This window comes from Anolis sagrei, chromosome 1 (genome assembly GCF_037176765.1).
Source record: "Anolis sagrei isolate rAnoSag1 chromosome 1, rAnoSag1.mat, whole genome shotgun sequence".
NCBI classification, from domain to species: domain Eukaryota; kingdom Metazoa; phylum Chordata; class Lepidosauria; order Squamata; family Dactyloidae; genus Anolis; species Anolis sagrei.
This window is the reverse complement of record NC_090021.1, coordinates 334798300-334812886: the sequence shown is the minus strand read 5'-3', so window position 1 is coordinate 334812886 and position 14587 is coordinate 334798300. Positions and strand designations below refer to the sequence as shown.

At 44.5% G+C, this 14587-nt stretch overlaps 1 protein-coding gene across 7 annotated transcripts in view; it reads right to left on the bottom strand.

Moving 5' to 3' along the window:
- The window catches only part of KTN1 (kinectin 1), a 215428-nt gene that overhangs the window by 105406 nt on the left and 95435 nt on the right, over nt 1-14587 (bottom strand). For 6 of the 7 annotated variants that reach the window (XM_067463085.1, XM_067463084.1, XM_067463081.1 and 3 more), the window contains exons 3-4: nt 11327-11464; nt 513-689 (exon numbers count right to left, since the gene is read on the bottom strand). In XM_067463085.1, coding sequence (XP_067319186.1) covers nt 513-689; nt 11327-11464 — 315 coding nt within the window. The remainder of the gene's footprint in view (nt 1-512; nt 690-11326; nt 11465-14587) is intronic. The other variant, XM_067463087.1, reaches the window with a different exon arrangement.

Here is a 14587-nt window from a genome sequence, read left to right as displayed (position 1 = left end):
ATAAAAGTCTTTGTTGTACTTCACAAGCCATCTAAAGACTATTTGTGGTGAAAACCCTCTGAGAGCTTCTCTTTGGGCCCCCTGGCTTCCTGCTGGGCAAAGGTTGCACGTCCTTTTCTAAAGAAAATTCTTTACAGGCCCCAACGAAACAAAAGGTTTGCTAGGGTAGAGCCTCAGCCCCCCCCCAAATCAAACTCACCCCCCCAATCAAACTCACCCCCCCCCCAATCAAACTCACGCCCGCCAATTCAAACTCAGCCCCCCAAATCAAACTCACCCCCCCGAATCAAACTCAGCCCCCCCCAAATCAAAATCCTGGCTACGGGCCTGCCCCCACCCAAAGATTCCCTTCCCACTCAATCCATTTACAAAAAGTTACGCATTTGCCCACATCTTCACACTTCTCTACCACAAGCAAAGCAACATGATAGAAAAGGAAACCCCAGAATCCCCGAGAGACCTAACCACATTTCACCGCTCCACTGCCCAAACCACTAGCCCCTTGTTCACACCTTTATCGGTTTCATTCTTCAGTTTCTTCGCGTTGCTTTTCTGCAGCCCTTCAATGCCGTCCTGTTTCATCAAATCCGCCACTTCTCTCTTTTCCACCGCCAGGTTCTGGTCAGAATTATCCATCAGAGGAATGTAAGTCGTGGCATGAATCAAAGGCTCATCCACCAAGGTCAGAGCTGGAATTTTAAGGAGCACAATGAACTCAGTGAATTGTACTTAAAGTCTTACAATTAGCTTGGCTTACATTGTGTCAAACCAGTCTAAATATCCCTGTTGTGTCTAAGAAGTCTGATCCTCCTTTCCACTTAAGCTAAATAGAATAGGTGACAAGAATATTGGACTGAGCCAAGAATCAGGAAGTCCTCTGTTTGGTTGTGGCCCCAAGGCAAGAACTTGCCAGAACGAAGCAAGTTTCCCCAAATCCAACATTTCTCCTCAGTAATATGGTAACAACAGTACTCACTAACTTTAGAGATCTGATTATAATGTTTACAAGATTAATACATATTGAGTGCTTAAATGTGTGTGTGCCATCATTTCACCTGTTGACTTGTGGTGGCCCATATATCTCAAGGGTTTTCTTATTTATTTATGTATTAACTAGCTGTCCCCTGCCACACGTTGCTGTGGCCCACATGGGGGTTCTGTGTGGGAGGTTTGGCCCAATTCTATCATTTGTGGGGTTCAGAATGCTCTGTGATTGTAGGTGAACTATAAACCCCAGCAACTACAACTCCCAAATGTCAAGATTCTATTTTCCCCAAACTCCACCAGTGTTCACATTCGGGCATATTGAGTAATTCCGTAGAATTTGGTCCAGATCCATCATTGTTTGTGTCCACAGTGATCTCTGGATGTAGGTGAACTACAACTCCAAAACCAAAGGACACTGCCCACCAAACCCTTCCAGTATTTTCTGTTGGACATGGGAGAACTGTGTGCCAAGCTTGGTTCAATTCCATCGTTGATGGGGTTCATTCAGAATGCTCTGTGATTGTAGGTGAACTATAAATCCCAGCAACTACAACTCCCAAATGGCAAAATCAATTTTTTTAGTGGACATACATTGGGTTGTTAGGTGTCTTGTGTCCAAATTTGGTGTCTATTCATCCAGTGGTTTTTGAGCTCTGTTAATCCCACAAACGAACATTACATTTTTATTTATATAGATTTATAGCATTTATATTCCGCCCTTCTCACCCCGAAAGGGACTCAGATCAGATCACAGAAGACATACACGGCAATCATTCAATGCTGTTAAACAAATGGGACAGACAACAGATAGAGGTATTATGTCAGCAATCTTCCCAACTTTGGTGTCCTGGAGGTTGTGCTCGATTCTAGCCACAGGGGGGTGCTGTCACGCCATCCTCTATGACGAAGAGCCCACAGACTTCCTCCTTTCTTTGAACGCCAGCATTTTCTGATACTTCCTTTTCATGGTGCTGGAAAATTCCTCCCAGCTTAAGTGGTGCCTAATTTTTCTACTTACAGCTCACAGCTGTTTTTGAACTGCTTAGGTGGACAGTAAGGTAGGCTGAAGGTCAGGTGCTCACCCCGAACCCGGGCTTCGAAGTGCCAACCTTCTCATTCGTGTGATCTATTGCTGCTGGTGATTAACTACCTGTGCTAATGCCCAGCCCAGGAAAGGAATACTAGAGATAAAACAGCTGCAGCAAAGAAAATCACTTTACTGCAGCGCTTTGCCATCAGACAGAACCATGACCATACTAGGAGAATGGAAGCTGTATATGTAACAGCACACAACCTTGTGTATAACTCAGGCTTAAAATGGGATAGGCTCACCAAAACAATGTTTTAACTGTAGAGGTATTTCGTATCTATATCAAAAGAGAGTGCAACCCATGCTATATATGAGCTTATGATAGAAAAAAGGAGAGAAAATACACCTGATGCTTTGGTAAGATGTAAAAAAGGTAAAACCATATTTTTATTGGGTTGTTGTAGGTTTTTCAGGCTATATGGCCATGTTCTAGAAGCATTCTCTCCTGACATTTTGCCTGCATCTATGGCAAGCATCCTCAGAGATTGTGAGGTCCTCACAACCTCTGAGGATGCTTGCCATAGATGCAGGCAAAATATCAGAAGAGAATGCTTCTAGAACATGGATATATAGCCTGAAAAACCTGCAACAACCCAGTGATTCCAGCCATGAAAGCCTTCGGCAATAAATATTTTTTATTGTTGCAGATAATATGTCTCAGTGGAAAAGGGTAGACAGCCAAAAGAAAGTAACATAACTTTGGTAAAAGAATGCTTAATACTGATTTTCATGTGTAAGGCATCTTGAGGCAGACAGAGCCTTCATGATGCTCCCTTCTCAAAGTAAGGGCAATAAAGCACACTGAAGGCTTTTAGTAAGAGGGCTGTTACCCCTACATTCAGGCAGGAAGTAAGAACACACTGAGTTACATATACCTAAGAAACAGAGGTGGAAACAGGCCCGCAGGCATCCATCACAGGCTGGGGCGGCTCGTCCATTACGCAAAGTAAGCGGTCGCAAAACACTTTTCTTGCCAGGGGCGCAGAGGCGCCTCTGTAAATGCCCCTCGACTGCCACTTGAGGAGCGCCCCCTCAGCTCACAACAGCCCTAGCAGTCCGGGGGGAGCCTCGGCTTTCTTGCCTCGCTGCCGGGTGATCCTCTTCCCAAAGGAGCCTCGACTAGCCCCTCTCGTTCCTGCTCCATCCGGCCACCGGGTGCGCGAGCAGAGGCGGCGCTCAATCGTTCTCCATGTTCGATCCCTTCCCCTTGACTGGCTCCCTTTCCCGATCCCCCGGCGCTCCACCCGCCTCCTCTCCTCTCCCCAATCCGCGGGTGGGTCAAGGGGCGGAGCCACCATGCCTGGCGCGCTTCGGGTCTGGAGGTGTGTCTGAAGACCCCAGCATGCGCACCAAAAGTCACCTCTTCTGACTTTCTCTTCAGCCATTGGGACCAAGAGAGAGAGAGAGAGCCCCTCCGGCTGGAGGTATCTCCCACCTCCGCTCCCTCCTTTGTTTTTGCGCCTACCTTCAGGAAAGATGGGCATCTCCACCTCTGTCTCTCTCTATCTCTCTCTCTCTCTCTTGGTCCCAATGGCTGAGGAGAAAGTGAGGAGAAGAGGTGACTTTTGGTGCACACATCGGGGTCTTCAGGCACGCCTCTGGACCCAAAGCGGGCCAGGCAAGGGAGCAAGTGCAGCAAGTGTAGTTACTGGGATGTATAGTTCACCTACAATCAAAGAGCATTCTGAACTCCACCAATGATGGAATTGAACCAAATATGGCACACAGAACTCCCACGACAAACAGAAAATATATATCAATGATTAGTTGGGGGGAAGGGGCGCCAAAATACTGTTTGCTTACCGTTGAAAATTACCTAGGGCCGCCTCTGATCACAGGGTTCCCTTTCCCCCCCCTATACAAGTGTTGATGTGCCTTCCCTTCCAGCATGGCAAGGTCCTTGACTGCACTGCAGTTCCAGCAGATGGTGCTAAGATCATCCTGCATATTTATCTTATGTCTTTCTCAGCCACGTAAAGAAGCCCTCTAACCCAAGTCTCATCCATCGCCATTCGCCCGTCAGTCTGCTTAGGTGGGGAAGGTTGCATGCCTGAACATTTCCTCCACCAATAAAGACTCTGCCTGTTTCCACGGGGAGCTGACCGGGCAGGCAGGAATACCACGGTTGCCCTGACTGCACAAGCAGGCACGGATATAGAAACCACCATCTGATCATCAGGCAACTCCTCCTCAGATTTGTATTTTCCCAGTTACATAACTCTCTCTTGTCTAGGCTTGCCGCTAAATACTATCTCTCCGCTGCTCCAGTCTTTTCCATGACGGCCAAGATTTTGACAAGACTAAAGACAAACATGGATCCTTTCCGCAGAATCTCTTGAAAACATCCACTTGCTTGGCAAGAATCTGGTCTGATTTGTATCTTTGAATTCCCACAATGAAATAAAGAGACCAGACACGGGAAAATCATCATCATCATCATCATATCATCATCATCATTTAATAACTTATTAATCGCCCTCCATCCAAGAATGCTCTAGGCGATTTACAGCTAAATTACAAAAGATAAAATACATACATACAAAAATTAAAAATCAACAGAGATCGAATGTTCTAGTAAAAAGCCAGGTCTTACGTGCGAGAGTAAAAGGCCCTAAGTCACGCATGGCTCTCATGTAGGGTGGCAAGGAATTCCACAAGGCAGGGGCAGAAATAGAAAAAGCCCTGCGTCTGGTCCTTTCCAAGTGCACTTCTCTAGGACCCGGTATATAGAGTAAGTCACGTTGGGCTGGTTGTTGGAACCTCCAATGATGGGAGAAGGAGAGGCGGTCCCTAAGGTACGATGGACCCTGGCTGTAAAGAGTTTGAAAGGTCAGAACTAGCATCTTATACAAGCCACGGTACTCAGTTGAAAGCCAATGTAAATGTTGCAGCACTGGTGTTATATGGCATTTCATGGGCGTTCTTGTGAGTAACCTGGCTGCCGCATTCTGAACAATACAAAGCTTTCGGGTCATAGACATCGGAAGACCCACATACAGGCGTTGCAATAGTCCAGGCTAGACGTGACCGTGGCATGGATGACAGTTGCGAGAGCCTCGTCAGAGAGGTAGGGTGCCAGTTGCCTCGCTTGTCGTAGATGGAAAAAGGCCTGTTTGCTGGCAGCAGCGACCTGAGCTTCCATTGTCAGCTATGAATCCAGGATGACACCTAAGCTCTTAACAGTGGTCGATGGAGATAGGGCGGCACCATCGAAGGTGGGTAATGGAGGAGTCAGACATGCCAGGTGGCCATGCCAGAGAATCTCAGTCTTTGCTGGGTTCACCTTCAGTCTGCTAGCACGTAGCCAGTTTGACAGAGCTTCCAGACATACGGTGAAATTGTCTGGAATTGACATTGCTCCAGGCTCCAGGTGCAGGAGTTGGGTATCGTCTGCATATTGGTAGCAGTCCAGGCCAAAACTCCGAGCCAAACTAGCAAGGGGTCTAATGTAGATGTTGAAGAGAAGAGGAGAGAGAATTGCACCTTGGGGGACCCCACATAGGAGGGGGGACTTGGATCTAAAGCACCATTTCCTGACCTATTTATTAATAAGAACTTTTGGAATAACCTGTGAATGAAAACCCCATTAAGGGGCATTAAACAGTAAGACATAACTCTTGGTTTGTTAGTGAGAACTGTCCCTGGTCAAGTGTCACTTTCTCAGACCACCTCCAAGGACAAAGAGGCAACAAGATCCCAAAGTCCACCTAAAATTCTTTGGCTATCCCTCCCGTGGTGGATCATCACTACAAGGCCATCCTGAGGGTGCTGCCTCCCAAAACTCAGAGATTTTTTAAGAGTGAGAACCCTCTTTCAAGCCCCTTTCCAGGTCCCTGCCTTCAAACACTTACAGGAACTGGGTTGTTGTAGGTTTTTTCAGGCTATATGGCCATGTTCTAGAGGCATTCTCTCCTGACGTTTCGCCTGCATCTATGGCAAGCATCCTCAGAGGTAGTGAGGTCTGTTGGAACTAGGAAAATGGCTTTATATATCTGTGGAATGACCACGGTGGGACAAAGAACTCTTGTCTGTGAATGTTTCAACTGACCACCTTGATTAGCATTTGATGGCCTGCCAATTGTTTGGCGTGGCTTGTTAGTGCCTGGGGAAATCTTTTGTTGAGAGGTGATTAGATGTCCCCGATTGTTTCCTCTCTGAGGAACTATGAGGAGCAGCTTAAGGAGCTGGGCATGTTTAGCCTGAAGAAGAGAAGGATGAGAGGAGACATGATAGCCATGTATAAATATGTGAGAGGAAGCCACAGGGAGGAGGGAGCAAGCTTGTTTTCTGCTTCCCTGGAGACTAGGACGCGGAACAATGGCTTCAAACTACAAGAGAGGAGATTCCATCTGAACATGAGGAAGAACTTCCTGACTGTGAGAGCCATTCAGCAGTGGAACTCTCTGCCCTGGAATGTGGTGGAGGCTCCTTCTTTGGAGGCTTTTAAACAGAGGCTGGATGGCCATCTGTCAGGGGTGATTTGAATGCAATAAAATATGGTCCATGGTGTCGCCATTACTACACCCTTGCAACTAGAGTGACTGGACTCACAAAACCCTTTTATAATGCCAAGGCTTATTAAATATGGTTTTCTGTAGGTGAGCTGATGGTGGTGACTACTGAATGACATATGTTCTGTATCGGGAACTTGAGCTGATGTGGTCTATCCAATGTAATTTTTTGAATCCACACCCCAAATAACCAAATCGAATCTAAAGTTGACCAAAGACTGAGTCGTAACTCTTGGTACTAATGCTGAAGTATGGTTCCTGGTCAAACTGGTCCCTGGTCATAAAAAGGTTGGGAACCACTACTTAAGAAGATGATGACCAATAGTCCCTCTTACTACCCAAAGGCCAACTGAAATGAGACAAATGCAAACGCTCCCAAAGCCTGGCCCAGCCTCTTTTGCCAATATGTTCTTCTTTATTTATTTTACTTTACTTTACTTTACTTATATACCGCTGTTCTCAGCCCGAAGGCAACTCACAATGGTTCACAACGAGTAAGAACAGCAAAAATTCAATGTTACAGTGTAAAAACAGTTAACAACCTAACATATTACATAATTAATAAACAATTACTACAATAACCATTCACTATCGTCTCATCATCAAAAACATGATCCAGATTCGTCATCCATTATTCCGTTCCAGTGTTCATTAACCAGTCATTGCACTAATTATTCGAACGCCTGCTCAAACAGCCAGGTCTTCACTTTTCTGCAGAATACCATTAGAGATGGTGCTAGTCTAATGTTCGTAGGAAGGGCGTTCCACAGCTGAGGAGCCACCACCGAGAAGGCCCTATCTCTCGTCCCCGCCAGCCGTGCTTGAGAAGCAGGTGGGATCGAGAGCAGGGCCTCCCCGGAAGATCTCAAAGTCCTGGTGGGTTCATAGGCAGAGATGCAGTCGGATAGGTCAATTAAACAAGAGGTGGGGAGATTTGAGGTCCTACAAACCACATATGCCCTGCCAATTCTGAGGTCCACCAAGAGACTCCCTCAACAATATTTTTCCCAGCTGAAATGGACCAGAAAATCCTCCAATGCTATTAAGTTGTAATAGTTTGGGCTCCTTTGCACCATCTCTCTAAACACCAAATGCAACCCCTAGAGTAGTTTTTGACATGAAATACAAGGTGGACAGTGGACTTCTGGTTGCATTGGGAGTGATGTTGTGGGCCATGGAGGAGAAAATGCAACGGGAGAGGAATGACCTTTGCCTCCTACTCCACTATGTACCTTAATGCTATGAGACATGCTGCACGACAGCTAGACGTTCCTCACCCATCCCGCACAGCTTGATTCTTTATTAACTTCTAACATTTTGTTTCAAAAAGGTTACTTTAGTCAATATGTGCCATTTCCATGAGGGCTACATTAGAAAAAACCCCAGGTCCTGTCTGATTTGAAAAGCTAAGTTGGGTCAATCCTGATTAGTACTTGGATGAGAGACTACCAATGAATACCAGGAAGTGTAGGCTCTATTTCAGAGGAAGGAACATGGAAAACCCATCTCTGAGGATTCCTTGACCAAGAAAACTGTACGAAATTTGTGGAACTACCTTAAGTCAACAGAGGCACCTAGATACACACACAGAATGCAGAGTACTATTAATTCAGACATAAAGCTGCTGCTTGGATGCTTGGCATACCATTGTTTGACCCATGAGTCAAGCCCTTGAGCTGTTTATGGGAAGGCTGAACAGAGACTTCTGGGACAGATAAGTCCTGGTGGACACAAGCACATTCCCATCGAGAAAAAGATTAACAGAAGAACTAGAATTTTCTTCTTCTGCACTCTAAGCATTAAGACAAGCTGTAAAGCAGGTGAACACTCCCATTTCTAAGACGTTTATTATGGGTAAAAAGCAAATGTAACCTTGTAGGTTACAACAAAAGCAATTCCAACATCCAGATGAAGCCAACTTTAGGTCAGAAATGGTTATATAATCTTCTGAATTATTCAAGACAGAGTTCTGAAAAATCTGAAAGGTTGGAAGCTGGAATGTTACTTGAATCGCGAGTTGTCCTAACAAAAATATGGTCCAAATATGAATTGTGGGCAAGGTTTCACACCATACTTCGGGACGTATCACGTGAATAAGGAACTAGACTATATATCTATGTATATAATAAAAGTCAGTGTTTGTATATGGAGGGTGGACGGTGTATGTGGCAGCTTTCTGATTGGTTGCCACTTTCACGCCCATACCTTGGGAAGTCTGACTTGGCCACGGTGGTCCACGCTTTGGTTACATCCCGTTTAGATTACTGCAACGCTCTCTACGTGGGGTTGCCTCTGAAGACTACCCATAAGCTTCAATTAGTCCAACGTGCGGCAGCCAGGTTACTAACGGGAGCGGGGTACAGGGAGCATACTACTCCTCTGTTGCATCAGCTCCACTGGCTGCCAGTCAGCTTCCGAGCACAATTCAAAGTGCTGGTCTTAACCTATAAAGCCCTAAACCACTCCGACCCAATTTACCTGTCCGAACGTATCCTCCCCTATGAACCATCAAGATTACTAAGATTGTCTGGAGGGGCCCTGCTCTCGATCCCACCGGCCTCACAGGCGCGGCTGGTGGGGACGAGAGAGAGGGTCTTCTCGGTGGTGGCCCCTCAACTCGAACTCCCTTCCACTGGAGATCAGAACTGCCCCTTTGATCTTAACATTCAGGAAACAGGTGAAAACCTGGCTTTGGGGATTGGCATTCAACGAATGAGCCATGATCCTGTGATGTGGATGGATGACGACGAATAAGGACTTTGATGACGACTGACCACTGTAATCATATGATTGTATTTTTGCCATTTTAATTGTTTCAATGTTTTAGTGTGATTTAGAAATATGATGTTTTAATGACGGTCTGTAATACTGATGTTGGAAACTGGCCTGAGTCCCTCAAATGGAGGTGAGAAGGGACTACCAAAACTACCAAACTACCAAATAAATAAATAAATAAATTGTGACCAGATTGGGTGATGGACCTGGATCAAACTTGGCACACATAACCCCCATGACCCCCTTTACATCCTGGTGAGGTTTGGGGGAAGATGGACAAAGGTTGATGGGATTTGTAGTAGTTTCAAACACTTCAGTTCCCACTGTGGCCCCCAACAAAGACCGATAAAGACCAAACTTGGGACACAGAGCCCCTCTGACCCACTCTACATCCTACTGCAGTTTGGAGGGGGGCAGACCATGGATGATGGAACTTGAAGTGCCTCCACTCACTTCCTGAGACCGCTGCGACCCTCATCCAATGACCGATCAAGACCAGACTTGGCACACAGAACCCCCATAACCCACTCTACATCCTGGTGCTATTTGGAGGTGGATGAACCATGGAGGATGGGACTCTCAGTACCTTCGCTAACTTCCTGAGTGTACTGCGAGCCACATAAATAACTGATAAAGACCAACCTTGGCACACAATGCCTTTCTCAAATTACCCGGGCAGCGCCGGGTCCCCAAGCTAGTTATAAATACAGTACATACTTTCACACGATGGAGGTGGAGGCTGTTTGGAATATAACATTTTTAAAAATCAGGTAAGATAAAAGAAACATATCAGCTATAAACGTAAGGCAGGATTCTTCTCAAGGTGAACAAGGGCCCATTGCTAGGGAGATTGTGAGATTGTGGCACCGGGATTGTGGCGCAGCTGGCTGAGTGTCAGCTGCATTAAGATCACTCTGACCAAAAGGTCATGAGTTCGAAGCCAGCCCGGGTTGGAGTGGGTTTCCAACCAATTGTGTGTAGCCTGTTGTCGACCTTTGCAACCCAAAAGACAGTTGCATCTGTCAAGTAGGAAAATTAGGTACCACCTTAAAGTGTGGGGAGGCTAAATTAACTGATTTATGAGGCCATAAAGAAGACTCCAGCAAAGAATTCCAGCGGGGAAGCATGCGGGGAATGCGGAAGTACTTCATCGGTGTCGCAGATGGACGATGAAAGCGACAGCTCCCTTGGCGGCCAGAAAAAGTTGAATAGCCTCTGTGTATGTCTGTATATGTTTGTATGTCAAAAATTGGCATTGAATGTTTGCCATGTATGTTAACACTGTAATCTGCCCTGAGTCCCCTGCGGGGTGAGAAGGGCGGAATATAAAAGCTGTAAATAAATAATAATAAATAAATAAGAGATTAAACTCTTACAGGCATTTGCAGTTTAGACTTTTCTCATGTCTCCATTATCATCTTGGTTTTGATTTTACTCTGAAGAGAATGTCTCAGGACTGTTAAATCATTAGCCTCGTATGCTTTATCTCCAGGAGAGCAACATTACAAGTCAGAAATGAAGTGCTATGGAAAGGAGAAATCTTTGCCCACAGGTTTCTGAACTTTTTCATTTCTAAGATACAGCGTAGAGTTAGTTCAGCTCAATGTGTGCACCTTGAACATTGACAATTAAGTGTTTGTAACTAATATATCCAATCCTTTGTGGACTAGAGTCCACATAAAGCGGACTTCAGACTATGGAACCATAATGAAGTTATCTGCTTGTAAGACGGCTTTATTAGTAATGAGGATTGATTATAAGCCTGCTCCCAATACAAGCATAGGTTGGCTCATAGCTGCTAGTTCTCTCTTCCCAAACATTCAAACTAAATTTGACTGATTCCAAGGACAAGCCATCCTTCCACCCAGATTTTGGACAATCTAGAGCTCAGGTTCAGCTATGCCACTTTCATTCAACAATGGCTATTTACGATGAGACCTACTAAAAAGAAAAACCCCATTACCGTTATCTGTCTTTTGCTTCTTTGCTGAAACTTTCTTCTTTCCTGATCCGCTTTCTTGTTTGATCTCATGATGCAACAGGAGAGGATCTTGCTTTTTGGACGGGGATACAAATGAATCACTCTTGGAATCCTGGTCATCTATAAAAAGGCAAGATGAGACACATTAGGATTCATAACTTCATTCCTTTTGGGATATAAGGCGGCATAGAAATAAATAATAATAATAATAATAATAATAATAATAATAATAATTACTACTATTATTTGAAATACAAAAGGATTAGTACACAGCAAACAAGGTCACTCTGTTGGCTGTTGTATTGGATCACACGTCAGACACTTCCCAAGTGTCTAGGACTGTGTGATGTATCGGCAAATAATGAGTGCAAATCCCAGTAGGGTGGCCTTTTGCAGCTGACAGATGGTAATTTTGTCAGCACTGATTGTGTTTAAGTGCAGGCCAAGGTCTTTATGCACTGCACCCAGTGTGCTGATCACCACTGGGACCATCTTGAATGGCTTGTGCCAGAGTCGTCGTCATCATCATCATCATCATCATTATTTGAAACACAACAAGATGAGTCCACAACAGACACTCTGCTGGCTGTTGAGTTGGATCACATGTCGGACACTTCCCAAGTGTCTAGGACTGTGTGAGGTATTGGCGAATAATGCGTGCAGATCCCAGTAAGGTGGCGTTCTGCAGCTGGCAGATGGTAATTTTGTCAGCACTGATTGTGTTTAAGTGCAGGCCAAGGTCTTTAGGCACTGCACCCAGTGCGCCCATCACCACTGGGACCACCTTGACTGGCTTGTGCCAGAGTCTTTGCAGTTCATTCTTTAAATCCTCATATTGTGTCAGCTTTTCCTGTTGTTTCTATGCAATCCTTCTGTCACCTGGGATTGCGACATCAACGATCCATACTTTGTTTTTTAACACAATTGTGAGGTCAGGAGTATTATGCTCCAAAACTCTGTCTGAATCCGGAAGTCCCAGAGGAGCTTGGAGTGTTCGTTCTCTGTAACTTTTTCTGGCTTGTGATTCCACCAGTTCTTTGTCGCAGGCAGATGGTCTCTGTGGCACAAGTTCCAATGAATCAACTGAGCAATGGTGTTATGCCTCTGCTTGTAGTCTGTCTGCGCAATCTTCTTGCAGCAGCTGAGGATGTGATCTATTGTTTCATCTGCTTCTTTGCGGAGTCTACATTTGGAATCTGTCGCCAACAATTCTGGTTTGGGATCTGTTGTCGACTTTTCAATTTTCAATTTCAATTCCATTATTATTACTGGCACAAAAGCACAGTATGTAACAGCAAATGAGATCTATATGCTGGATTTCGTATCACAAAATCACAAGTCGAACACTTCCCAAGCATCTAGGACTGTGTGGTGTATTTTCGAACGATGCGCGCAGATCCAAGTAAGGTGGCCTTTTGCAGATAATGATTTATTATTATTATTATTATTATTATTATTATTATTATTATTATTATTGGCTCACATTCAAGTCAACACCCTGATATTACATCCCATTCTTGACTAGAGTGAGGAAGATGGACATTCATGGCCTTTTTAGGACCACCAAGCTCAAGAAAAGACATTTGGGCGAGAAACTTCCAGTAAGAGAAATTCTTGTCGTATTTTCACGTACTACAGGCTTATTATCAAATTTTAAAAATTTTCCCAAACCCAACATTTTTGCTTTACTTATTATCAAGGCTCATGCAGTTAAGACAGGGTTCTGAAACTCTGGATCTTAACTTTGTGACAAAGAAAGAGAACCCAGGCTGAAGCTGTGTTGATAAAACCAGATTCAAATTTCAATGCCCAAAATTAACAGAAGATGTAATATCAACTCTACAGTATCTGAATGATTCCCTTTGCTTATCGAAATATCCTGCACTTCCTCAAACAAGACCCAGAGAAGCTATCAAATTATATAAGATACATCAGCACCATTAAAATTGTGATTCTAAGATAACGGATCTGCAATCAAGTGCAGTGAAGCTAACAAACATAAATTCACAAAGGAATGTAGTACTAACACTCTAACAATTACCATGTCAGAGAAGCCATTGAAATCCACAAGCATGTGGACAATTTCAACAGAAAGGAGGAAACCACGAAAATAAACAAAATCTGGCTACCACTATTTTAAAACTCTAATATCATAACAATAAATAAAGAGCAACGCTCAAAAAGCAGGGGAATTCCAGATGATAACCAAGCAGGGACAGTTAACACCTCCCAACAAAGGATTCCCCCAAGCAACAACCAGCCATGATTTGAAGTTACAAGGCTATCAAATGCTAATAAAGATGGTCAATTACAACACTCACCCTTGCCTCAAGCAGGCAGGAGTTCTTTCTCCCACTCTGGACATTATTCCACAGATATATACTGTAAACCTCACTTGCCTAGTTTCCAACAGATCTCACTCCCTCTGAGGATGCCTGCCATAGATGTGGGCGAAACGTCAGGAGGGAATGCTTCTGGAACATGGCCATACAACCTGGAAAACTCACAGCAATCTAATGTAGTACTTGCTTATCACCCTACCAAAACACTTAACCCAGCATTTCTCAACCTGGGGGTCAGGACCCCTGGGAGGGTCGCGATGGGGTATCAGAGGGGTCGCCAAAGACCACCAGAAAACACAGTATTTTCTGTTGGTTGTGGGGGTTTTGTGTGGGAAGTCTGGGGTTCAGAATATTCTTTGAATGTAGGTGAACTATAAATCCCAACAACCACAACTGCCAAGTGTCAAGGTATATTTTTCCCAATCTTTTGGGCATATTGAGTATTCGTGCCAAGTTTGGTCCAGATCCATTATTGTTTGAGTCCACAGTGCTCTCTGGATTAGGTGAACTACAACTCCCAAACTCAAGGTCAATGCCCACCAAACCCTTCCAGTATTTTCTGTTTGTCATGGGAGTTCTGTGTGCCAAGTTTGGTTCAATTTCATCGTTGGTGGAGTTCAGAGTGCTTTTTGATTGTAGGTTAACTATAAATCACAACTACAACTCCCAAATGACAAAATCCCCCCCCCCCCTCCAAATATTCAGATTTGGGCATATCAGGTATTTGTGCCAAGTTTCGTCCAGTGAATGAAAATAAATTCTGCATATCAGATATTTACATTACAGTTCACAACAGGAGCAAAATTACAGTCATGACGTAGCAACGAAAATAATGTTATGGTTTTATGTGGGGGTCACCACAACATGAGAACTGCATTAAGGGGTCGTAGCATTTGGAAGG